The sequence below is a fragment of the Fusarium oxysporum genome, chromosome 4, assembly GCF_000149955.1.
Source record: "Fusarium oxysporum f. sp. lycopersici 4287 chromosome 4, whole genome shotgun sequence".
NCBI classification, from domain to species: domain Eukaryota; kingdom Fungi; phylum Ascomycota; class Sordariomycetes; order Hypocreales; family Nectriaceae; genus Fusarium; species Fusarium oxysporum.
Window position 1 is genome coordinate 847318 of NC_030989.1, and position 23520 is coordinate 870837.

General features: G+C 49.1%; 7 protein-coding genes across 7 annotated transcripts; 4 read left to right on the forward strand and 3 right to left on the reverse strand.

The window, feature by feature from the left end:
• The first annotated feature begins 1721 nt into the window (after positions 1 to 1721).
• On the forward strand, positions 1722 to 3988 carry FOXG_19527 (uncharacterized protein). The gene is made up of 2 exons (XM_018399750.1): positions 1722 to 2615; positions 2676 to 3988. Exons 1-2 carry the CDS (start codon positions 1810 to 1812, stop codon positions 3058 to 3060), a joined length of 1191 nt encoding a protein of 396 aa, XP_018243426.1. The 5' UTR covers positions 1722 to 1809; the 3' UTR covers positions 3061 to 3988.
• On the reverse strand, positions 3980 to 4561 carry FOXG_07691 (uncharacterized protein; the record flags this gene model as incomplete). Its single annotated transcript, XM_018386288.1, has 3 exons — positions 3980 to 3992; positions 4048 to 4072; positions 4162 to 4561. 3 exons carry the CDS (start codon positions 4559 to 4561, stop codon positions 3980 to 3982), a joined length of 438 nt encoding a protein of 145 aa, XP_018243427.1.
• A 380-nt stretch (positions 4562 to 4941) lies between these two features.
• Positions 4942 to 7171, forward strand: FOXG_07692 (T-complex protein 1 subunit gamma; the record flags this gene model as incomplete). Its single annotated transcript, XM_018386289.1, has 5 exons — positions 4942 to 5216; positions 5344 to 5410; positions 5467 to 6327; positions 6382 to 7019; positions 7085 to 7171. Exons 3-5 carry the CDS (start codon positions 5886 to 5888, stop codon positions 7169 to 7171), a joined length of 1167 nt encoding a protein of 388 aa, XP_018243428.1. The 5' UTR covers positions 4942 to 5216; positions 5344 to 5410; positions 5467 to 5885.
• Positions 7172 to 7595: 424 nt separating this feature from the next.
• On the reverse strand, positions 7596 to 8234 carry FOXG_07693 (uncharacterized protein; the record flags this gene model as incomplete). Its single annotated transcript, XM_018386290.1, has 1 exon — positions 7596 to 8234. One exon carries the CDS (start codon positions 8232 to 8234, stop codon positions 7596 to 7598), a length of 639 nt encoding a protein of 212 aa, XP_018243429.1.
• Positions 8235 to 10183: 1949 nt separating this feature from the next.
• On the forward strand, positions 10184 to 12322 carry FOXG_07694 (uncharacterized protein). The gene is made up of 3 exons (XM_018386291.1): positions 10184 to 10536; positions 10598 to 11053; positions 11106 to 12322. Exons 1-3 carry the CDS (start codon positions 10482 to 10484, stop codon positions 12053 to 12055), a joined length of 1461 nt encoding a protein of 486 aa, XP_018243430.1. The 5' UTR covers positions 10184 to 10481; the 3' UTR covers positions 12056 to 12322.
• Positions 12323 to 13205: 883 nt separating this feature from the next.
• On the reverse strand, positions 13206 to 19264 carry FOXG_07695 (uncharacterized protein; the record flags this gene model as incomplete). The annotated part of the gene is made up of 2 exons (XM_018386292.1): positions 13206 to 13424; positions 13493 to 19264. 2 exons carry the CDS (start codon positions 19262 to 19264, stop codon positions 13206 to 13208), a joined length of 5991 nt encoding a protein of 1996 aa, XP_018243431.1.
• A 1127-nt stretch (positions 19265 to 20391) lies between these two features.
• On the forward strand, positions 20392 to 22294 carry FOXG_19528 (uncharacterized protein). The gene is made up of 2 exons (XM_018399751.1): positions 20392 to 20853; positions 21025 to 22294. The coding sequence occupies exon 2, from the start codon at positions 21203 to 21205 to the stop codon at positions 21512 to 21514; it is 312 nt and encodes a 103-aa protein (XP_018243432.1). The 5' UTR covers positions 20392 to 20853; positions 21025 to 21202; the 3' UTR covers positions 21515 to 22294.
• Positions 22295 to 23520: the final 1226 nt, after the last annotated feature.

A 23520-nucleotide genomic window follows, 5' to 3' on the forward strand; every position in this document is an offset into this window, starting at 1 on the left:
TGCTGGATCTAGCATAAGTGCCGGCGCTGAGTGGATTGTTGGTGGGTAAGGGTAACATTAAGCTTGTTCTTGAAAGTTATCAGATGGGGATCGACAGGCATTAAGACGTTTAGTTCAGCACTGTTGTCATGGCATGGCTGGGTTTTAAATACCTCATCTGAATGGAATCTGAGAGTGGTGCTCTTGGTTTTACTCTTTTATGTGAAGATAAAGCACTGATTTGTGCCATGTCATGCCCACGTATTGCCTTGAGTCTGTTCAAGTTCCTCCAACCGTATAACTAGAGAAGTCCTCGGAGTTAAACAAATTAACAAAGGTCAATATACATGAATTTCTATTCAAGTACGTGGCAATAAACTACGTCAGCTTGACCTTTGTGGAGCCTGTCCATGTCGTCCGTTTATCCCGAAACCCTGGTTCTTGACGCTTTATATCATTTTCATCAGATAAGATCTTAGCTAAAAGTTCTTCCATCAATGGAAATAACCAAGCCAGATGACGGCAGTCATGCAAGGGAAGCTTTGTAGAATAAGATGTAGGCGACGTTCCTGCATGTTTATGCCTGATAAAAAAAACATGAATAGCACTTGTACCGATGCTCTGCGTTCAGAGAATAATATTTCGAAGCAAGCTAAATTGCAGAGTGTATAGCATTTGTAACCGCTCTTTACATGTCAAGATCTTCTGAAGATCCATGAGATTATCATCAGTTCAGAGGGGAGAAAGGAACTTTACTCCGATCACGGTGAGCTTTCTGCCAAGACGAGCCCGAATTGGCCTGCTTGGCGACTTGCATTGACGGTGGAGACATATATTTTCTGTCAAGTGGCCGCTGCTCTATTCAAGAACTGATGAGGATACCGTTGGTTGAATGTTCTAGCAAAGAATCGCCTGAAAGAGATTTACTGTCACGATGTGTGGGCCAGCTCGTGTTTTTCAGAGCCTGAACCTAAGATATTGGCTAAATAATGACTCATTACTACCATCACTATTCCAGTGCAGAAGATATCTTATAAATGAGTGCTCTATTGCCTAAGGTGTATTGCGAAGCAAGTAGCCATTATATTGTTTCTACAATCTAATAATTTGGGACATTGTGTCAGCTCCAGTGCCAAGGTAGATTGGTATGTTCACTTAGCAACTTTTGACCATGAATCACAATTAAAATCCATAGTGGGGCATCGGTCCTCGTTAAGGTCAGTGGACTTTTTGGTCAAACAAATCTTGTGTAACCACATTTTGCGGATAGTGGCATTTCCTCATCGACTCCTTGCTTAGTAAAGTGAGAAACGCCGTTTGACCACAACATCAATATTTACGCTTTTAGAGCAGAGCAATGGTTTTGCAGCTGTCTTATTCAAACATATGAGAAGATTGTAGGTAGTTATGACTTGCGTCACAACAGAGGCAACTCTGAAGCATTTGTATAGTGCTTCAGTGGGTTAACCGAGGAGGTCAACAATCACAAGACAACTTTACAGGACACAGCTGGCCGATTAGATACCTACTTAAAGCACTGTGGTGGTGTTCCTAAAAGCAAGAGGTAGCGGCGAATTTCTGCAGGTTCACGAACTCTATCATAACCACGCTTTTATAGGTAACGGAGTTTGTTCCTCACTGTAATGAATGCCTTCATTTACCTGGGGCAGTGATAGGAAGTGAATGATTCAGCGCATCTTCAAGGTGCCTTCCATCTCGAAAGGCAACCTCGCTCCACACTTCTTCATCCATTGTCACTTATTCAGCCGATCTTTTCATCCCTTTGTTCTTCATCTTCGCACATTCGTGATACCTTCATCCCCATACCGCATGTGTTATAGTGGAGACAAGTGTGCGCGGCAACTCTATTGTTCTAAACAACTTTCCAACACTCCATTTGCCTCCGCTGCTACAAATATGGTGAGCTTGCTAAATACCACGGGCAAGCATTTGCTTAGCCCACGGCCTGAACCCGAAAACACCAAGAGGTGTCGGGCTACATATGTTGTTGAGTCGCCGGGAGGAACGATGAGAGAAACAGACCCTGCAGCATTCCACCGGCCAAGGTTCTCAAACATGTCCGCTACGCAGCGCAAGTCAAATGAGGCCAAAGTTCCTAAGATCGTGGAACCTGACCCGGGACCAACTACTGGATCCTTCGCTGCTAGTTATCCGCTTCGTCCTGCCGCCAGCCGTCGGAGAACGTACCCGCAACAACAAGAAGAGGAACGAGACGAGGACCAGGCCACTCTTTATCGATACACAAACCATGATCTCTCCCAGCAACATCTTAGCACTCTGTCTGTTCGCGAGAAGCTCCGAAAGGGCATCGCCATGGGTTTTGCCAATAACCTAGCACGCACGAATGCCACGCAAGAGGTGCTTCAACAAGGCCCACAGGGAAACCCGGGACCACAACCCATGGATACCATGACGGTCAGTGGAATGATGATGAAAATGGATGTGTATCATCATATGATGCCTGAACTCTCTCGTCTTCACTCCAAAGGAGTCAGCAATCGCAAGGGGGTGGAGATGGTCAACCATGAGCTGATCAACAACGCGGCTGGAGCCACTGGCCGAGCCGAATTTCTTAAGAAGAGGTCTCAGCATATCAGGGCCCGTGAGGTTCCGGTGTGAGTGTCCATCATCATCATATATCCGTGTTGGTAGTTCATACTTACAATTTTTCCTAGACGAGTAGCTAGTGAGCGTCTCCATGTCATTACTGGATCTGCCAACAACAATCGTTATGCTCCCTTCCCGATACTTGATCTTCCTTCAGAGCGCCTCATGCGTGTTGAGCCCTTTCCTAACAAAAACGACGCGTCTCTCATTGTTCCTCTAAATTCGGAAGGATTGATGGCGTGGCTTGAATGGGCATGCCGCCGCTTCGGGTACTGGAAACTTGAACTTGACTCACTTCATTTCAAGCATGACATGGTGAGGAACAAGATGCTGAAACGGAGTGTGAGCCTCGGTACACACAGTCCAGTATCGGCTGAGATCGCAGACAGTTTGGATGCCCTCAAGCTAGATGCCCGAAAAGGCAGCATCACTCTATATGAGGCAAACGTGTGAGTTAACTTCAGGGGTGAACATGAGCACAATACTGACTGCCAATTTGAAGCACGTGCGGAAGCCCGCTGCAGCAACAGAGATGGACATGGTTCAAAATTGTCAAGCCGCTTCTTGATATCAAAGGCCCTGTGCCAGAGAAGTATCACACGACCGATGCCACCATGGTGTTTGCCATTCCTACGTCTAAGATCAAGAAGATCAAGGAAGAATGGGACCCGCCCTTGGTCGTTCCTCAAGCCAAAAGCCAAGGGTCGTCCCAGCAGGATGCCTTTGCACATCTTGGGGACTTCGGACGACTCAATTTGGAATCTTACACCCAAGAAGCGACACGCCAACTGACGCTCGAATGGAGATACAGCGAGAAGGGTATTCCAACGTTTGCAGTAACGCCCCATCCATGGTTCATGAAGAAGTTCCCTCCAGACTTTCTCTGGATAGAGGATGCTCCCAGCTACTCTGCCGACGAATCCTGGTGGGATCGCCTTGGTGAGAAAGCCATCAGCGATCGGGATCACTGGCACTATGTTCAAGCACTCATGTCAGGTGACATTTGTCTCGTTGAGGCCAAGTCCAAGAAAGGAGGTAAATGGACTAAAGTCGCACCTCAAGTATCGAAGGGCAATTCTGGTCGAACGTCGATGTCCAATCCGGGTGTCGGGAACCATCAATCTAAGACAGCTTGGGCAGCATCTGGATTGCGCAATGAGGTTCAGCGAGATTGAGCATGATCGACCAGCAGAGATTGATATCAAGTCGGACATAGGGAGCATCAGCATTTGCCTGCTACAGGCGCTGAGGTGAGACGGACATGGATGTCACCGCCACAATACCTATTGGAATTAGATTGGAGTTAAGGCGGCATTTGACCAGACTTAGACACTGAATGAAGGGAAACAGAATGTCCTATAGAGACTGAGGCTTAGTCTTGGTAACTGGTGTGAAGATGTTAGCATATAAATAGGTTTGACAGAGAACTAGATGGCTTACACAGGTAATACAGACCTGGCGTGTTCTTTCATAGTCAGCCAGCGCAACCCAGCATTTCGCACTACTTCTTTTTCTTCCCTTTAGGTGTATCATCCTTCTTGTCTCCAGACATACCAGCTCTCGCAAAGGCGTCACTGGCCACGGAAGTGATCAATCTGAATCTTTTGGATCCTAAATGGGCACCCCCATACCAGCGTGTAACCACGACCATAGAATCCCAAAGATCCATGGACTGCATCAGCTGCAGGAGTCGGGATCCGGCTCCCGTCTCGCCATCGTCATTGAATTGTTGATGGCCAATACCCTCACCTCTAATGCGCCACGCCGTGATATTGTGCGTTGCGTTGCGTATACGTTTGTCCGATTCAAGAAGAGACTCAACGTAGAAATTGGCCTGTGATAGAGATGTTACAGGGGTAACGTGTGCTATGAACTCTGTGATGCGCTTTGAGGCTGTCCAAGTTGGGGGCTGTGATTTAGGCAGAATGGATTGGACTGCTCTCTTCGCAGCCATCATGTACTGCAATTGGATGGCAATGAATCAGAATAGATTCAACTCAGACAAGAAGGGGGTTAATTTTGTGTTTCAATGTCTTGGACTGTTTTATGCCTTGTCTTGGAGTAGCTTAGTACGTAGTAGACACCTCGAAACAGCCACAATAATAATGGGAAAGTTTTGTATCATGGACAATTGACTTCTCCAACTGCAAGCTCGATTGATGGAGGGGAGCTCCAAAGCTCAGCGGCTCTTGGCTTATATGATTGGTCGCCTTCGTTTTCCAGGGGATTCTCTGACAGGTCATGAGCTGGTCAAAATTGCAATTAGTTACCACAGGTATCCGTAGACAGGGAGCTACTAAGCAAACGCAAGGCGGGGCGGGTTAATATCAAAGCCGAGAGAGCGCAAGCAGGATGGGAGCCTCCAGGTCCCCGCCAAAAATCCTCCATATCCACATCCACCACTGAACTTTTCTGTATGTGCGCGCTCGCCCCTCAACAACTGTTCTTTTAGCCTTTTGCCCCTCCGACACCGACAACCCGGCACCTTTCATTTCTTCGAACCACGCCCGATCGAATCTTCTGCCGTCACTTGAAAGAGAATTATACCGTTGAGCCGAAGAAACACTAAAAAACCTCGCCCATCATGCAGGCTCCGGTGGTGGTTATGAGTGAGTCTATACCTCTACAAAATATACAACCCCCACACTAGAGGGCGAACCCCTGGGCCCTGAGCCTGAGAGGGGAGCTTTCGGTATCTCTTTCAATTCGGAATCGAGGCTGACCGAGATTCTACAGACACCAACAGTGGTGAGAGGCAGACTGGCCGGAAAGCCCAGCTGTCCAATATTGCTGCTGCCAAAACGTATGCCATTGTCCCTATCCTCGAGTCGCGTGCCCGACCCTAACCACCGATCCTAGTGTTGCCGACATTATTCGATCATGCCTCGGCCCCAAGGCCATGCTAAAGATGCTGCTCGACCCCATGGGCGGCATCGTTCTCACAAATGACGGACATGCTATCCTTCGAGAAATCGAGGTCTCCCACCCTGCCGCGAAGAGCATGATTGAGCTCAGCCGGACACAAGACGAGGAAGTTGGGGATGGAACCACAACCGTCATTATCTTGGGTAAGAGAGCATGGCTATACTGCAATGCTAGCTGAGCATATCACTGACATAATCTGAACAGCTGGTGAGATTCTCGCCCAAGCTCTTCCCCAGCTCGATCGTAACATCCACCCTGTCGTCATCATTTCCGCCTTTAAGCGAGCCCTTAAAGACGCCCTTGAGATCATCGAGGAGATCTCTCTGCCGATCGATGTCAACGACGACAAGGCCATGTACCAGCTCATCTCTTCTTCGATTGGCACCAAGTTTGTTTCTCGATGGATGGATCAGATGTGCGACCTCGCCCTTAAGGCTGTCCGCACTGTGACATGGGAGGCTGGTAACGGCAAGACTGAAGTCGACATCAAGCGATATGCCAGAGTGGAGAAGGTACCCGGCGGTGAGATCGAGGACAGTAGGGTTCTTGACGGTCTTATGCTCAACAAGGACATCACACATCCCAAGATGCGCCGGCGCATTGAGAACCCCCGAATCGTTCTCCTCGACTGCCCCCTTGAGTACAAGAAGGGCGAGTCTCAAACCAACATCGAGATTACCAAGGAGGATGACTGGAATCGAATTCTGCAGATTGAGGAGGAGCAGGTCAAGGCTTTGTGCGAGGCGATTGTCGCCGTCAAGCCTGATCTTGTCATTACGGAGAAGGGAGTGTCTGGTGCGTTCTGAATTCATGACTCCTGAGGAGCATGGCTTACTAATTCTGTCATAGATCTTGCCCAGCACTACTTCATGAAGGCCAACATCACAGCTCTCCGCCGAGTTCGAAAGACCGATAACAACAGAATAGCCCGCGCTACCGGTGCCACCATCGTCAACAGAGTAGAGGATCTCCAGGACTCCGATGTCGGTACCCGATGTGGCTTGTTCGAGATTGAGAAGATCGGAGACGAGTACTTCACATTCCTTACCAAGTGCCAGGACCCTAAGGCCTGCACAGTCCTTCTCCGAGGTCCCTCCAAGGATGTCCTCAACGAGATCGAGCGAAACCTACAGGATGCCATGGGTGTCGCACGAAATGTTATGTTCTCTCCTCGGTTATCGCCTGGCGGTGGTGCTACAGAGATGGCCGTATCCGTGAGGTTGGGTCAACTCGCCAAGAGTATTGAGGGTGTCCAGCAGTGGCCCTACAAGGCTGTAGCAGATGCTCTTGAGGTTATTCCTCGAACTCTCGTCCAGAACGCTGGCAAGAGCCCTGTCCGTGTGTTGACAGATCTCCGAGCCAAGCAGGCCGAGGGTAAGAGCACCTGGGGTGTCAACGGTGACACAGGTGCCATCGCAGATATGAAAGAGTACGGAGTGTGGGAGCCTCAGGCTATCAAGCTCCAGAGTATCAAGACCGCCATTGAGGTAAGCATTTCACGACATTCCCTGTCATTTACAACTACAGAAGAGGATACTGACGATCTGAACAGGCTGCTTGCCTTTTGCTCCGAGTTGATGACATTTGCAGTGCCAAGAAGGCTGCGCAGATTGGTGGCGGCGGGGGTGGCGAAGAATAAAGAGAAAGAGCATGTTTATAGATGACAATTCTGATGTGTCTGTGTGTGAGTGAGCGATAGTAGGATAGGCAGGCGTGTAATTCGGACTGCTTATACGAATGTCTGTTTGGATGGACTGGTCATACCCCTCTGTGCTAGCCGAAAGAGCAAAATAGACAAACAAGGAAAATATGAACACAATGGGCGCCGGAGCGAGCATGATATAGCTCCGGTGACTCTTCTCAAAAGGAAAGAAATGGGTATCATATAAAATTACCTGGTCGATGAATACTGTTGCGTCTACTTACGATGCCCTTGCGAGCCATCCTCCTCCTGTAATCTAGGTCTAAAGTCTGATTCCGATAAAGCGTCCTTCTCGCCCCTGACATTTCGGTGCAACTGGGCATGACTTCTTGGGCTGCTGGCCTTTTGTATTCCTTTTTGTTTAGTCGTCTTCGTCGTGAATGACTAGTCCTGCAGGTTGCATCGATGGCGTTGATTCTGTATCATCCTTACCATGCTCGGTCTTGGTCTTAGAATCAACATCAGCAGTGTCCTTCTCAGCATCGTTCTCCGCGAGTGAGCAGTCATCTTTGGACTGTGTCGCGTTGGGCGTTTTGTCAGTGGTGGCAGGGCCCTTGCCCTTCTTAGACTTGCGGGCCTTCATCTTCTCCCTCTTTTCGCGATTCTTGCGCGTGCGTTCTTCGTCTTTGCGATCGCGTTCAATCTTGTCCTTGTTAAACTCTTCGATGTCCTTTTCGCGGCGAAGATCCTCATCCATACTGCGCAGACGCTCATACTCGCGCCGACGGCTCGCCTTATACACATGAAACTCGCCTGAACCGGCACCTGCACTAGATCCTTGAACGTTGGTGACAATTTCCGGAGGGGCGGAACGCAAGGCAGAACTGCCAGAGCCGGAGGTAGAGGACTCGGGGATACGGATGATTTGGTCGGGCTTTGAGAAGAGGGCCTCTACCGAGGCGGCTTGCGCTGAGACGGGCGTAAGAGCGCGCTTCTTGGTAGGGCGATGGGATCGGGGATCGGCCGACGTTGGTACCGATTCGGGACCAGGAGCAGACATTTTGGAGAAAAGAGGTAAAAAGAATGAGTCAAAGAAATGTTGGTTATCCGATGCCTGATCTAAGGTAAGATGAAAATGGGCTGAGGCACGCGTGAGAATGAGATGTCGACGGGCGCGGTAGATAGCCTGAATAGGCAGAGGATCGTCGGGTGAATTGAAGTCCGTTGAATGATTGATTGATTGAGACAAGAACCTCTGAAAGGGAGCGGTCAGATGGTTGGCACGTGAAGAGAGCAATTGCCGGCAGATGCCAGATGGTTGTGTCGGTTGTGTTGATGGGTAGGATAAATCGAAGATAGTGGATGTTAGCCAGGATCTGATGAGAGTGGCGTTGATTTGGGTACAAGGTTACCAAGAATTAGCCTAAGCAACCGCTGGGGGAAAAAAGTTGATCGCGCCGGAATGGGTGTGTCTGAGGGTCGCCTGATAAGCGCGCGGCAGTTGAATTGACATCTCAGGCACAAAAAAGTTCCAAGCCGCGTCAGCAAGCCACAGACTCTGCGTGATGAACATGTGATTGATTGCAATCAGGAAAGGCAACTGTTGTCGCTGCAGAATGCATAAGTACTGCAGGCGGGAGCAGAAGGGGAAAATGCAAGACAAAAGCTACTGTTCAGAGTTAGTATCAGATCGTCTCTGAATGACTTTATCCAGAGACGATGTTGCAATCGGCGGCTGGGCGCTTCCCGTTGCAGATCACATCACCTCACCATGCTCCGCTGTAGCCGTCATTCTTCAGGTGATGAGATTGAATCCAGATGGTCCAAGACAAGCAAGGGGCCGTCTAGATCCGATAGATGGTAATTAGCCGGCGAAACATAAATAAACACCACGAGATTAATCATGATCATGACCACGGGAGGGCCGAAAGAAAACAAGAAAATAGAAAAGGAACAAAACGAAATGCATGCATGGGAGAGGCATGAACATGAACTTTGGGTGCCGTCGTGACTCAAACTGTCTGCTACAGCGGCCGGGATTACTCAATCTGGCTCTGCAGATCTCCAGGATTGGCTAACCAATACCAGATTGCCAGATTCTCAGTATCTTTGACAAGGGAGAAGCAGAAAAGGACCAAGTCAGTTCCAAGGGGACGGGAATGGTAAATCATATGATTTGATATCAGCGGATATTGTCCGCCGCCATGCGATGTCCGTCCGCGGGCGGAACAACTCAAGGTCACAAACACGTCAAACACCGAATCGTATCAGTCTTCGGACTTGTATCGCCAGATTGTCCCAGCACGCTTTTCGCCTTAATCATGATTAGGTAGCAAGAACCGTTTGCGGGCCCCTCCTCCAGATCGTGCCATGGGGAGGGGAGCTACCCCTTGTGCCTTTGCTTCATTCGTAATATCAGCAGGGATCCGGAAAGATTTGGTTGAGACTAGTCCATCTTCCAAGAACTCTTATGGGCTGTTTCTGTCTCTGTGTGATAACCAGCTTGAATATGGCCTCCATTGTCATTGGTCAATCATTGTGTGCTTGGAGGCTTGACCGTTGACGACTGAGAAGCTGTTGCTTCTGCTTCGGTCGACAGATGGCGGGGCGGCTCCGGCCCCCAAACGATGGTGCTGGTACCTACCTCGAAAGTACAGCACCCTTGGAATCTCCTCCCGTTTCCCGGCACCGCCTCTCCGCTCGGATGGAAGGTTCAAGGTGCACGATACATAGTCCCTAGGTAGATAGGTGCACACATCCTTCCTTCCTTCCTACAGCTGGGCTGAGGTGGTGGTGGGGGGTTATCCCGGCAATTTTGGCTGGGCGTTTTTTTTTCGGAAACATGGTTGCATGGCATGGGCTTGCACTTGCCCTCACTCTGATGGATGCTTCAGGCCAGGATGTCTCGTGAGCTTGAGCCAACGACTACGGGATTAGACAAGCCTCACTAAAAAAAGACGTTGCGTTCCACGCTTCATCTTCCTTTAGCTTTTCTTCGTTTGTTTTTTGATGACGCTTAGCTCCTGCTCTTTCTCCTAAACTTCCATCCTCTTCTCTCCTAGTATTCATAATTGGTGACTCCTGCCTATGCTTTGGCTGACCAATTGCAAAACTATCTATCCCCTACTCCGCCATATTCTATCCCGTCTTAACCCAACCTGTCTCACAACTTGAAAACCTCCATTCAACTTATACAACTATTGTGAATACGCTCAGGACCCCAAAATATCAAACTTATCCTTTGAGTTATCAGAGACACGCTCAATCACTTAAAGACTACCCCTCTATATCACATACCCAAAGCATCATGACCAAGCCACGCTTGATCATTCTAGTTCGCCACGGCCAGTCCGAAGGCAATAGTACGTTAATGCTCTGGCTTTTTCGTCCCTCATTATTCAACACATGCTGACAATTATAAAGAGAACCGCGAAATTCATCAGACCGTTCCCGATCACCGAGTCAAACTTACGCCAGAAGGCTGGAACCAAGCCCACGATGCCGGACGTCGTCTCCGAAGCCTCCTCCGTCCCGACGACACCTTACAGTTCTTTACCTCTCCATACCGCCGCACACGTGAAACAACAGAAGGAATTCTCGAGAGCCTGACCTCGGACGAAGGCTCCCCGTCGCCCTTCCGCCGAGCTAACATCAAGGTGTACGAAGAGCCTCGGCTACGTGAGCAGGATTTTGGTAACTTCCAACCATGCAGCGCTGAAATGGAACGTATGTGGCAAGAGAGGGCCGATTATGGCCACTTCTTCTACCGTATACCTAATGGAGAGAGCGCTGCCGATGCTTACGATCGTGTGAGCGGATTCAATGAAAGCCTCTGGCGACAATTTGGTGAAGATGATTTCCCCAGCGTCTGTGTACTGGGTACGTATTTCACCAACTAGCTTTGCATCTTTACTAACAGTACATTTGTTAGTGACCCACGGACTCATGTCCCGTGTCTTTCTCATGAAATGGTATCATTTCACTGTCGAGTACTTTGAAGATCTCCGAAACATCAACCACTGCGAGTTCCTCATCATGCGCAAGCAGGAAAACAATAAGTACCTTCTAGAGAACAAGTTACGAACTTGGTCCGATTTGCGGCGAGAACGCAAAGACAAAGAGGACAAGGACAAGGACAAGGACAGCTCGAAACTCCCACGCACCAAAACTTTTGTTGTTACACGCCGATGGGGTGGATGTCCCAATGGCTGTGACCATAGTCGCCACTATGCTAAGCGTGAGGATTTGGAGATCATGCGCAAAAAGGATCATGAGAACGGCGGGCCAGAGCCTTACGGCAAAATTACAAACACAGACGAGATCATTACCATCGTCAGCCGGAAGCAGAAGGCTCAATTAGACTGCATTGGTACCAATAGTGAGAGCGCCACCTTGGGAGCTCATGATGAAGATGGACCGGAGATCGACATTTCATCAAACCATGAAGGCAAATCCGTTTCTGACCTCAACGATACCCCCTCAGTTATCTCTGCCAGCGAGTATATCCAGTCGCCATACTTACATATTGGCCGCGATGGGGGTGGCAGCTATTCTGGTCACACATCTGCCGCCGAGACTGACAACGACTCGTCAGAGGATGAGAACATAAGCTTACACCGCATTGCCTCCTTGAACGCGCAACTAAACAGGACCGTTGGCGAAAGAAGCGAGAAGCCTTCATACAATCAAAAACCCCTCCTCAAAGCAGGACCCGAACATCTAGCATACACGAGCGATAAGGATAGCCCGGATGAATATGCACGGACTAACCGTCTTGGTGATGCATCTACTGATGCCTCTTGTGACGGTGACGCAGAACTTGTTGAGGATTTGGATCGCGCTGAGAAGGAGGATCGAAGTATTCGGGGTAGTGTGTACTGATCATATTCTTACTTGGATGGGTGCAATCTCACTCTCTTATGACTTGAATTTCATGGGAACAGCGGATACCAGCCCGCCAAGGCGAGGCAAATTGTTTTGATGATTTTCATATCTTTATTCTAATGACGAATGATTTTGGAACGGATTACGGAAAAGCAATGGATAGAATGACCAACTATGCTGGCATGGTTTTGAGATTGAGCTATTTGGGGGCTATGATAACGTTTGTGTTAGCATAACATCACAAAATAACATGTTTGTTCCTCCATTTTCAGATGTTCTAGTCACGCAGAATTGTTCTTGAAATGGTTATAATTTAGATTGATTTCTTTATTTTTTGCCTCGTCATGAGTATTGTTTAACACCATGTTGGAAATGCCCCGCCGCCACCTCTTTCCCGCGGCGTCCCTCTATCTAAGTATAAATGAATATCGAACAATGTTGAATAGCTTCAGCCTATCCTGCTCGTCCACTTTTCATACATAACCCATATTCTTCGCCAAAAACATTACCGAAAAAGAACAAAAATGTATATCCTAATTGTACCTGCCGCTCTTGGCTATCGTGCATTTAACCCACATATGGCAAAATGAATCATTCAATCAGGCCGTGGTAGCAAGACATGAACAATGCAAACAAAACTCCTTGACGCCATATCCAGTCTTCGAGCCCTCCAGAAACCCCCTCAGGTCATTCAACCCAGGTGAAGGAAAAGTGAAACGAAACAGACAACGGGCGCCTGAAAGATCGCCAGTACCCATTATAAACCCTGCGCCAATGCGATAGGTAACGTCCAGCAACATGCACAAGACAATTTCCCTGACCGAGGCAGGAAAATCGTTGTTGGTATAAAAAGTCATATAGCCCTGAAGTAAACTATGCCAATAGAAATAAGGTCATTTGCCAGGTGCCTCGACCTATGTCAGCCCCACTGAGCTGCGACAAGGCTTAGCTTTGGCAGCAGAAGACCAAGGTGGCCCTACATAGATCTGTCCGGTCTAAAATAGAAGCTGCCATAAGTATCATTATGAACGGAGGAGGGAAATCGTGAACAGTCGTCGAATGTAAAAGGTTCAAAAAGAAGAAGAGGCAGAGGGGTGACTGTGCGCCAGCATTGCTTGAGAGGAAGAGAGTGGCAAGAGTGTTGTGATCAGAAGAACTTGGACATAGCTCTGCTGAGGTCGATGAAGTCGACTGGCTTCGTGACGTAGTCGCTGAATCCCGCTGCGACACATTTATCCTGAACATCTGACATGACGTTGGCTGACAAGGCGATGATAGGCATCTGGGGGAAATTGTTGGCAACTTCCCACTGTCGAATCTCACGGCACGCCTGGTAGCCGTCTTTTCGTGGCATATGTAGATCACACTAAGAAGTATGTGTCAGTTATTAAAATCCTCACTGGAGACTGGAGAGTGTGGTGTAGAGCAACATACCAAAATCAACGAGTAGTGCTTATGTGGCTTTGACAAAACCATGTTGGTGCACTCTGCGCCATCAACGGCAATCTCGACATCAACCCCAATCTTCTTGAGGTACTTCATGAGAACCTTCTGATTGACAGGATTGTCCTCGACCAGGAGCACCTTGTAGCCCTTGTTGCCCATGCGCCGTTCAATCTCCTGGTAGCTAGCCTTCTGATTCTCGACCATTTGCTGCGCCGTAGAGCGATTACGATCTATGCTAAGATCACGCATCTTGTTTGGGTCGAATATGACAGCAAATCGAGACGGCTTCACAGGCTTGTAGATAAAAGTCACCATGTTATCTGAAAGGAGCTGCTCATATTTAGTGTTGGCCGCCAACTTGATGACAGCTTGCCGTTGCACCGAATCTGACAACACAAGAATAGTCGTCTTATCGATTGTCTGTGATTTCGTAATGTCATCCATAAGACCAATGATAGCCTCAGCAGAGGGAAGGTTGATGACGATATGTGTGAACTTGATAGGGTCCTCGCCACCAATTAATGTTTGTGCCTCATTCACGCTTGCCAAGGCTGTGATCTGATGGGGTACATCCTTTGGCAGAGTCATCTCAATATGCTGAGTAGTGGCCTCGCGACTATGGAACTGCGGGCAAATGATGAGGATTGAGTACATGGGTGGTCGGAAGTCCTCAGGTGAGCCACTGCCAGGTAAGAGATGGGTACCAGGAGAGCTGCGCCCTGAGGGCATCTCCAACTTCATCTGAGACAAATCTTGCCCACTAGCTTTAGCCGCCTCGCTAAATCGGGCCAGACCACCAGTGACAGATGTTGCTGAGGATCGGTCGGTGACTTGCGACTTAGCTGAACGGACAGACGGGTTGGAGCTACCAACAGAAAGGCCTCCAGGCGACGTAAACTCTGATGTTGTACCTCCAGGGCTAGCGCCTTCGGCGTTTCGTAAATGTTTTGGCGGAGGGAGAGGCTTGATAGTGCTGGGAACATTATCAACCATCTCCGGTCTAGGCGTGAAAGCACCGGTAGCAGGAGGGCTATCAGGCAGGTTAGGATGATCATCAGCTGTAGGGAGGCCAAACCGCGCTGTGAAGGTAAAGGTAGAGCCTTTGCCCAGCGTTGCGCGTCCCGTCATGCTACCGCCATGTAGCTCAGCAAGTTGTCGAGAAATGACGAGGCCCAGTCCACTCCCACCGTGTTGTCGGGTGCTACTTCCATCGATTTGACTGAAAGGTTTGAAGATCAATTCCGCCTCCTCCTTCGAGAATCCGCGACCTGTATCAGTAACAGAAAACTCCAGCATGATCTCATTCTCGTCGACATGGGAACCCTCCGCGACGTATACACGGCACCGACTGAAGACTTCGCCCTCTGAAGTGAATTTGATGGCATTGCCAGTGACATTGAGGAGAACTTGGCGAATTCGCACCTTGTCGCCCTTGACCCATGCAGGTACATCGGCCTCCACGAGATAGTTCAACTCCAGTCGTTTCGCAATGGCCATTGTCGAAACAAGCTCGTTCACGTCTTCGATGATGGACCTGGTATGGAACCATTCGTACTTTAGTTTCATCATGCCAGCGTCGACCTTAGATAGATCCAGAATGTCATTGATGATCATGATCAAGCTGTTGGCACTGGTCTGTATGGTGTTGGTGTAGTCGAGCTGCTCTTCATTCAGAGTAGTATCCTGCAAGAAACTTACCATGCCTGAAATTCCGATCAAAGGAGTACGAATCTCGTGGGACATGTTGCTCAGGAATCTTCCCTTGGTTTCCATGGCCTCTTTGAGCTTGGTCTCAAGAAGCTTGTGGTCGTTGATGTCTGTCGCAGATCCAAAGTAGGAGCTAGCACCACTGCCAAAATCGATAGTGTCAATTTCGACACATCGAATCAGATGCCAGCGGTATTCTCCAGTCTTGGACAGTAATCGAACCTCAGTTGTGTATGAGACTCGGCCAGCGCTATCAGTCGCCACTTTGATTATTCCCTTTCGAGCCAGTTCAGTCAAGTCTGCAGCAGGCCATTCGTACGCTGAACTGCTGCTAGAGCTGTTATTCCGAGACAGGGCTTGCACATTACGGAGAGGCGAGTCTTGAGGTGTACGCGATCTGGGAGGTTGAATAGTGGTAGTTGACGCCGCCTCAGACTGTGCAGATCCCTGCCGGTATATCTTGCTATGACCTTCACGTCTTATTCCGCCGGGTGTTGAAGGTTGGGTAGAGGGAATACGACATTTAGCAAGATCGTCCGGATGTACAAAGTCCATGAAACCCAATCCAAGTGAGTCAGAGAAGCTTTGTCCTGTATACGAGAGCCACTGTTCATTGGCAAAAGTGATTCCTTCGTCTTCGGTCGCTGTGAAGATGATCTGAGGGATGAGGTTGGCAAGTAATCGGTGTTTAGCCTCCGATGCCTCAATTTCCTCTTGTCGCGCCGCTTTTAGCTCAGCAATGTGCTGGTCGTGGATATCCATGTACGATCCAAGAAATTGCATGATAACCCCTCTCTTATCCTTTGACGCAACTGCTCGAGCATAAAACCACCGATATGCGCCGTCGAATCGTTTAATTCGAACAGTCCTCGAAAATTGCTCGCCCGTGCGGATAGAATGGCCCCATGCTTTTAAGTAGTCGTCTCGATCATCAGGGTGAAGACTACCCCATGGGTCTGCGGCAAGGTCGGTGGCTGTCTGGCCTCGATATGAAAGATAACGGCTGTTAACCCAGACAATTTCTCCGGTTTGCGGAAGTGCGACGAATACATGCGCGGGTAGGGAATCTAAAATTAGTCCCTTGAGTCTGTCCGAAGGCGGTGGCATATCAACAGCTGTAGTAGTCAATGAGCCACTCCGAGAAGGTGCAGAAACAGGTGTCGGTCTGGCTGAGAGTGTAGAGCTAGGCGGAAGAGACTGGAAAGTGGAAGCAAAATCTGCACCATATGAATGAAGCATGCTGTGCCCTTGTCGAGTGCCACGTCCGGTCTTGGTAGAGTCAGCCAAATCTTCAGCTGTATTGTCATTGTTGGTAGGATCCAGAGTATCTATACTGACATCTGGAGCGTCAACCTGAGTCGACTTTTTGGCCAATCCGCCAGTTGATTCGTCAGAAGAAGTACGGGTCGCTTTATTATCGGCAACCAAGTTTTGCTCAGGACTCTCTTGTGTAAGAAAAGAACCGCTGACTCGGATACTTCGCTTCTCAGCAGGAGAAGTGTCTTTTGAACTTGTTCTTGCCCGTGGGGTACCTATGCCGCCAAATGTTTCGTGTCGTGCGGGTACTGGTCTTTGCCTGGAACTGAAGTATCCCTCTCCCTGAGGTGTTGCAGCAGGACTCGAGGTCGGCGGTGGTCGCTTGTCGGCATGAAAGCCTCCAGATCCCTGGTCCCACCCAGGAGTGCCCAATGGAGATCCAGTAGCACTTTTAGAAACACCAGAGTAATCGCTCGGACTCGTCATACTACCAGCGAGGGACTGGTGGGGAACAATGTCATCCGCAGTCAGATAAGCCATGCTCTCCAAGGGCCGCCCATCGTGTGCAACCGCCCCGAATCCAGCCGTCTGCGGTCGTTTCCGTTGAAGCCCTGCCAACTCAGTCTCAAGATTACTATAGTGCCGGCATAACGAGAAAGTTGTGGCCATATGAGGTGCCAAATGTTCCAGGGAATGTTTGAGATTAGATGGATAAGGGATGATTGGGCTTAAAATTGATAAAATAGCGATCGGTGCTGGCTTGTCTCTCTTGAGACTGTCTGGTGTGTTACGGCCACCTTCATCGCTAGGAGCAGGAACACCCTCGCTTTTGGTGCGCGCGTGAGATCTTTGCTCCATCAAAGTGCTGTCTAGTTTGAAAGTTCGAGTGGGTTTCGAGAGAAGGACGTGAGAGAGGGGAATGTGAAGAACCGTCCATGAGTTGTCAACACCGATAGCTTCGGGCGGTCGCATTCCAGTGTAATCCTCTGTGCCAGTATCTGGATTGAATGAATCTTCGTCGACCATAGCATCTGTGAAAAAGGGATTTTCTTTAGGATCAGCGCGTACAGCTGGTGATGGAGCTGGTGACTGTGACCAAGGTGAAGGTGGCGCTTGTTCAAACTCTTCGTACTTAGGCGTTGGAGGCCTAGGCATATCGTCTTCCAAGCGGCCCTCCAAGCGTGAGGCTATTGATTTCGCTCTGTCGGCAGCTGAGTGAGTTTTGCTTCGAGTCGGTACACGAGAAGAACTAGCTGAGTTGAACATCGATGATAATTTCGAGAATGAGTCCGAGCGTGGTTTGGCAAAATTTCTTGGAGCGTTCGAAGGTTCTGGGGCGGTAGGTTTTGGTTTCTTCGACGACTCAGCCGGGGCTTCATCAGCAAGATATGGATACGATCTAGTAAGTGCGATGGCTCTTCCGCGTTCGAGTACCCGCATGATACCACTGTGGTCAATCAAAGGATCCGCCTCATAATCAAGAGCCTGTAATACCGGTAGAACACGCCCCTGGCTTTCCTTTTCACCCATGAGCGGCGCTTCCCAACTTGGAATTTGTTGCTCAATGGCATCGTGTTCGTCAAGTGTCGTCTTATTCAGTTTGGCATAATCGACATAGGACTCTTTCGAGGCAGGACCCGCGGGATAATTACTTTGGCTCCTGGCTAGAAATGCTGGTCGCCGAGCCTGTGCATTAGGCGGAGTTCGTGTTCTCTCCCTCTTATCCTCATAAGTCGTAAATGAATGGCGACTAAATAAGTCTGGCCGGGAGGCAGACTTGGCATGCAGATTATCGTCAGAAATCGATGGCGTAGCATTAGAACCAGGCCAGGATCTATCGTAGTCGCTTGTGCTCAAGACGATGCTACTAGACTGTTTGGCAGCCATATAACCCAAACTAAGATCGTCCTCCTTGTGAAGATTGAAGGTTGCTTTTTGGCCCCAAGGAACATTTTCGATGTCTGTTGTGTCAGCTGGAATAGCAAGTGTTACTCGCTCAGCTTTGTACACATCTCTCATAATTTGAACAACATTCGACCACCAAGCATCTAGTCCAGGCTCGGCAGCTAGCATTAAAGAAAGATCGTAGAGGTTAGGATTGGGAAAATCGAGATTCTCAGGCTGTGGTGACATTGCGGACGGGTTAAATGTGAAGTTGGATGCTGGAGTCGAAGTACTTGAGAGGACCTTATCCTGGGCAGCCATGCCCAAGGCGTCAAAAGAACCATAGCTGAAAGATCGTGGAGCACCTGTAGGCGAGAGTGTGGTAAAAGGTCTATGCAGATATGACGGCACGAAACCAGCAGGGGCCATTCGTGGAAATGGATATGACGGTGTTCCTGCGATGGGCCCTGGGGTGGGAGCGCCTCGGACTGTAGCATTCGACTCAGTTGAGGCCGTTGTCAGAGCTGAAGTCTGAAGCGGTGAACTGGAAAGGCCCTCTTCGGGGATAGGAGAAACCCGGTTCTTTTCATTGGGGCTTGCCATCAGGCCTCGAGCAGACATTTCGCGGCGTTCAAGGTCGCGTGCAAGCTTTTCTCGATATTCGTTAAGTTGCTTCTGTGATGACGCTTGGGTGGGAGAGGGAGCACCACCGAAACCTACACGCCGAGGACTCAATGCATCTGTTCCAGCACGGGCAGCCAATGGCTGAGCAGTGTTACCCGAGCCCTTGATCACAGAAACAGTGCTCTCATCGGTAGGATCTCCTATCATGTTGTTGTGGACGCGGGGCTCTTTAGATTGAGCATCAAGGGGCGAGGATGGAGGGTGGCTCGGGTGGCGATCCGTCGTCATTGCGTCACGCGCGGTTGGTGTCGCAGTCGCATTTATAGTCGAGTTCGAAATCGATTCCGGCATCACACATCCATTTCTAATAGCGCTCACGGGCAGCTTCTCAGCCAGCGAAAAAGACGGCAATATAGGTGTCGAAGAGGCGAGAGTCGTCAAGTCTTGTTGACGCGATGGTGAGGGGATCGATAATATGTCGTCGCCAACCGGCGAGGTGGCTCTTTGCATGCCTCACAGGAAAATAAAGTCGTCCAAAGACCAACTGCTGAATCCTTCTCGCCGGCAGGAAGAGTAGTGTTGAGGATAATTCGCGATTTAAGGATATGTCAAACTAAGGTAGTGGTGGAGGAGGGGGGATAGAAGTCGACGCTTGTTCCCTCTAACCCCGAGCCAACAGTGGCAGCACAGTAGCAGCAGCGATAGTCTCTAAGAACCTAGCACCGGTTGATCAACGACCGAGGTGTGTTTATTGATCCGTAAGGAGGTCAGGATTGGATGACCCAGGATCCGAGTGTGAGGGCCGTAAGAGGATGTTCCAACAATGGGGCAACGAGCGGCCGGAACGCAACGCAGGAGGTTTGAGAGCGGAAAATTGGGGGTTCGACCACACACCGGTCCTTCGCAGTGAATTGTAGTGTCTCTCAGACTGTCTTGGTGCGGAGATTCAAAAGGTAGCGGTGGTAGCGGTGGTAGAGAGAGGTGGACTGAACTGGCCTGGCCTGGTTTAGTGAGAGACTGGAGACTCCTCAAACGGGCACTTTGAAGAACCGATTTCAAGGTGGGCGAAGTTGGCTTCTGGCTTGCATTTGACTCAGGTACATCAAAGTAGCGTACAGAGGCTCCGTTGTACCAATTAGCATACAATGGTCGGACATACTACTTGTCTGGTACTTGACTAGTCCACGATGCTGGCGAGCAAAACGGGGGTAAGTAATGCCAACCCTGCACACGATGACGTAGAGAAAGCGACCCTCAGGGAAAGAAGCAAATCTGTAGGTAGCACCTACCTGGTCACCTACGTAGCCGGCAGGTAGGTACGTACCGAATGGAAATCTCAGCCCCAGAGTAAATGGCATTAAAAAAGAGGGCTAAAAGGAACTCTTCTCTTTTCTATTCGCACACAATATACACGGCCATGAATCGCTTCACACTAGACCATCTTGCCTTGTCACTTTTGTCACTTTCCATCCTAATCACATTGCATTTGCATTACATGAACAGACTCGAGCAGTGATGCCGTTACTAATAATAATCAGCGGTGCCAGTAAACTGCAGCACATCAATATCCATCCATGCATTCAGGGGATTGGCTGGTCGGTGCTCATGATGCTCCTGAGCGCAGATTACAATGAAGGCCAAGAAGACCGACCAATGGCTGCAAAAGTGGGTGCTGGCGGCTGGTGCATCATCATCGTCATTGTCCGCTGGTATCCCTGGTAGCCAGCCAAGCATCAGCCCCAGCCGATGACCACTTACAGCCCTGACAAAGCTTCCAGCGGCAAGGTAACTTCCACTGGTGAGGGGAGCTTTACTTCCAGCGACAACCACGTCCATTGTTGCCCTACTGCCTGTATCCAATGGCTGCCAGCATTGCTGTAGGTACACACCCTTTTCCAGTGCAAACAATACGCCAGCGTTGATCAAGCGCGTTGTAGTGGCTGTCGCGAACCCAGAATCTGGGTTCGTGAAATGTCCCCTTGCTCATAAGAATCTAAGAAACCTTCACAGCAGCACCCCGCTTGCTAACGGGTATTTATTGGAGGCAGACTCTAAAGTGATTTTGCTTCGTTTTGCGATCAAGGCGCTGTTCATTCATGCGACCAATTTGGCGGTCATCCGTCCTGTCAAGTCTTTCAATGTTATTCTTCATGCTTCTTCGTCACAGATCGAAGCAGCGCTCGAGCCACCACTGTGACCTGTCATCGGTCATGGTGGCCTTTCCCCATGGACCCTCTCATTCTCGCTCTAGATCGGCGATCTTCAGTTAAATTGTCTCTGTTAGGCATTTTGACAGGAGCCACAGAGACAGGAACAAGGACTTTCGATCGTGTTCAGGATGAGGCTCTCTATGCTATTTACTCCGTCAACAAAAAGACGAGGCGTCTCGATGAGCAGACTGCTAACAGTCGTCTGTTGATACCTTCTCTGATACGACGCAAGCTGCCTAGGTATTCCTCAGAACAAACCACAATGAGTCTCTCTAGGCGAACCAGTTACAAAACCAGCCAAACCAATGATTTCCTCCAGCCCTCATGATTCCACTGACTTCTTCTGTCTCTCCTATTCGCCCAACGCTGCCAAGCTAATTAACTCGATCACACTCGACGTCCAGTTGACATCATCATGGATTTCATGTCTTTTTGCTGCCTGTTTACTACTCGTGATGTTATCATTCGTGGAAACAACTCGCTTCACCGAATTCGATAATTGGCTCTCTCTTTTTTTGCCTTTTTCTCCAGGAAACTCCCCAGGGAATTTGGCTCGTCCCATGGACAGAATGAATTCATTCTAGCCTCGTTTTTTCCGACAACTCAATCACACTGCAAATTAGACTCTCGAATGGTGCTTTTTGGTCACAGACACCCTTCAGCAGTGGGGAGGCCTTTCTGGGGTCAGCCCTCAATTCCAATTTCAATATTCCCATATTAGGACCTGGCCTAGCTGGCCTCCCACAGGGGGCTGTGGGCTGACGGAATATAGCCGGATATGCAGGAGAACGCAGCCACGGAGCGCTTGATGAACTCCATTATGTACCGGGATATTTTTATTAACATACCGGACTACTGAAAATTACCATCAGTTTGTATGTCTGTTGTACCCAAGAGCCGACCTCCCTGCCTTTCCAGAGAAATGTGGTTTATGGGGGACAAAACTGTCAAATGCCAGATTTTCCTATAGAAACATCTCAAAAAACCTAGCTGCGAAGTATCAGCTCCTCCACCGTGTTGAAAGGAAACAAGCTTCCCCACTACGTAGCACTTAACGCGAACGAAAGGTACCATCCCTCATCGAGGTCAGGTCGACTGGCATTTGGACAGGTTTTCTTTCTTCGGTTATTTATGCACTTTGTGTGCCTCGATCAGGACCTCGCAAAGTAGTGGGCTTATCTGAAATCTGAGATGTGACAATAGTGGCAGTATTCCTCTTCCTTACACAAAAGGCTGTACCATTGTTCCACAGCAACCTCAGCTTCTGTTGTGTTGGTCACAATTGTAGCCAGGTCTACGTTTGTTCCCTCATTTATTGGATTTCTGCGTCTTGTCTCAGTGTCTTGTGCTTCCACCGGCGCCTGAAGCAGCGGCTGGTTTGAGATGAAGGGGTTTTCGCATGACGTCTGTGTGTTCAAGACTTTGCCGTGACGTCAAACACAGCGCGCCACAAGAGATCCAACCAATCTCAAGTTGTGGGGTGAGCCATGCCCATGTCTGTCTCTGGCGACAACGTGTCTAGCCTCCGATGTATGGAGCTGATAGAAGCTCTCAGTAGACCCCCGGGGACAGGAACACTTCAGACCTGGAGATACGATGTCAAAATAAACTCTTCAAAGAGTCACCTTAATTGCTGTGCTAAATTCCTGGATTTCTTTTATCGCTTAGGATCGAGCCCTAGCCTGAGTGGGTTTTCATCTGCTTCAGATCCAGGCACCTGGGTTTACTTGCCCGCTGCTTTGCTGTAACTTTGTTATCGCCTCGGACAACAAACAACAAGATCAATCAACAACACAAACAACCACTGCCAGACAACTGGTGATTAGTCTCTTATTATATCCATAGCAAATCTGTTGATTTTTTATTTTATTTTATTTTCAAGAGGAAGCTGATATTACTAGCAGAAACCCCAGACTGAGAGCTGGACAACCACCATGACAATGTAGTCACTGTGGAACAGAAATCATGTGCTACATACCACGCATTTGATCAACTGAGCCTGGTTGGTCAACGCCATATTGGATCTTCAAAGATCGCAGGGCTCCCTTGGGGTTCTTATCACTTTCCAGTTTCCACTGTCTGTGCAAGTTTGTAATCACAGGTCGTAAAGCGATCTGTAGGTATGAGTCGGTGAGTAAGTTTTGTCCAAATAGACCTCCCACACCAGAAAATGCAATACATTAGGTACACTGCATTAATAGGTATTGATTGTTTATCTCCCGTGCCATTGTAGCTTCTCATACCCAAGCGGGGATTTTTAGGCAAGATGTGGGGCTTCAAGTCTATCAGCCAGTGTTGACATTCGATCCTGGTCCAATCTGAATCGGGGATTAT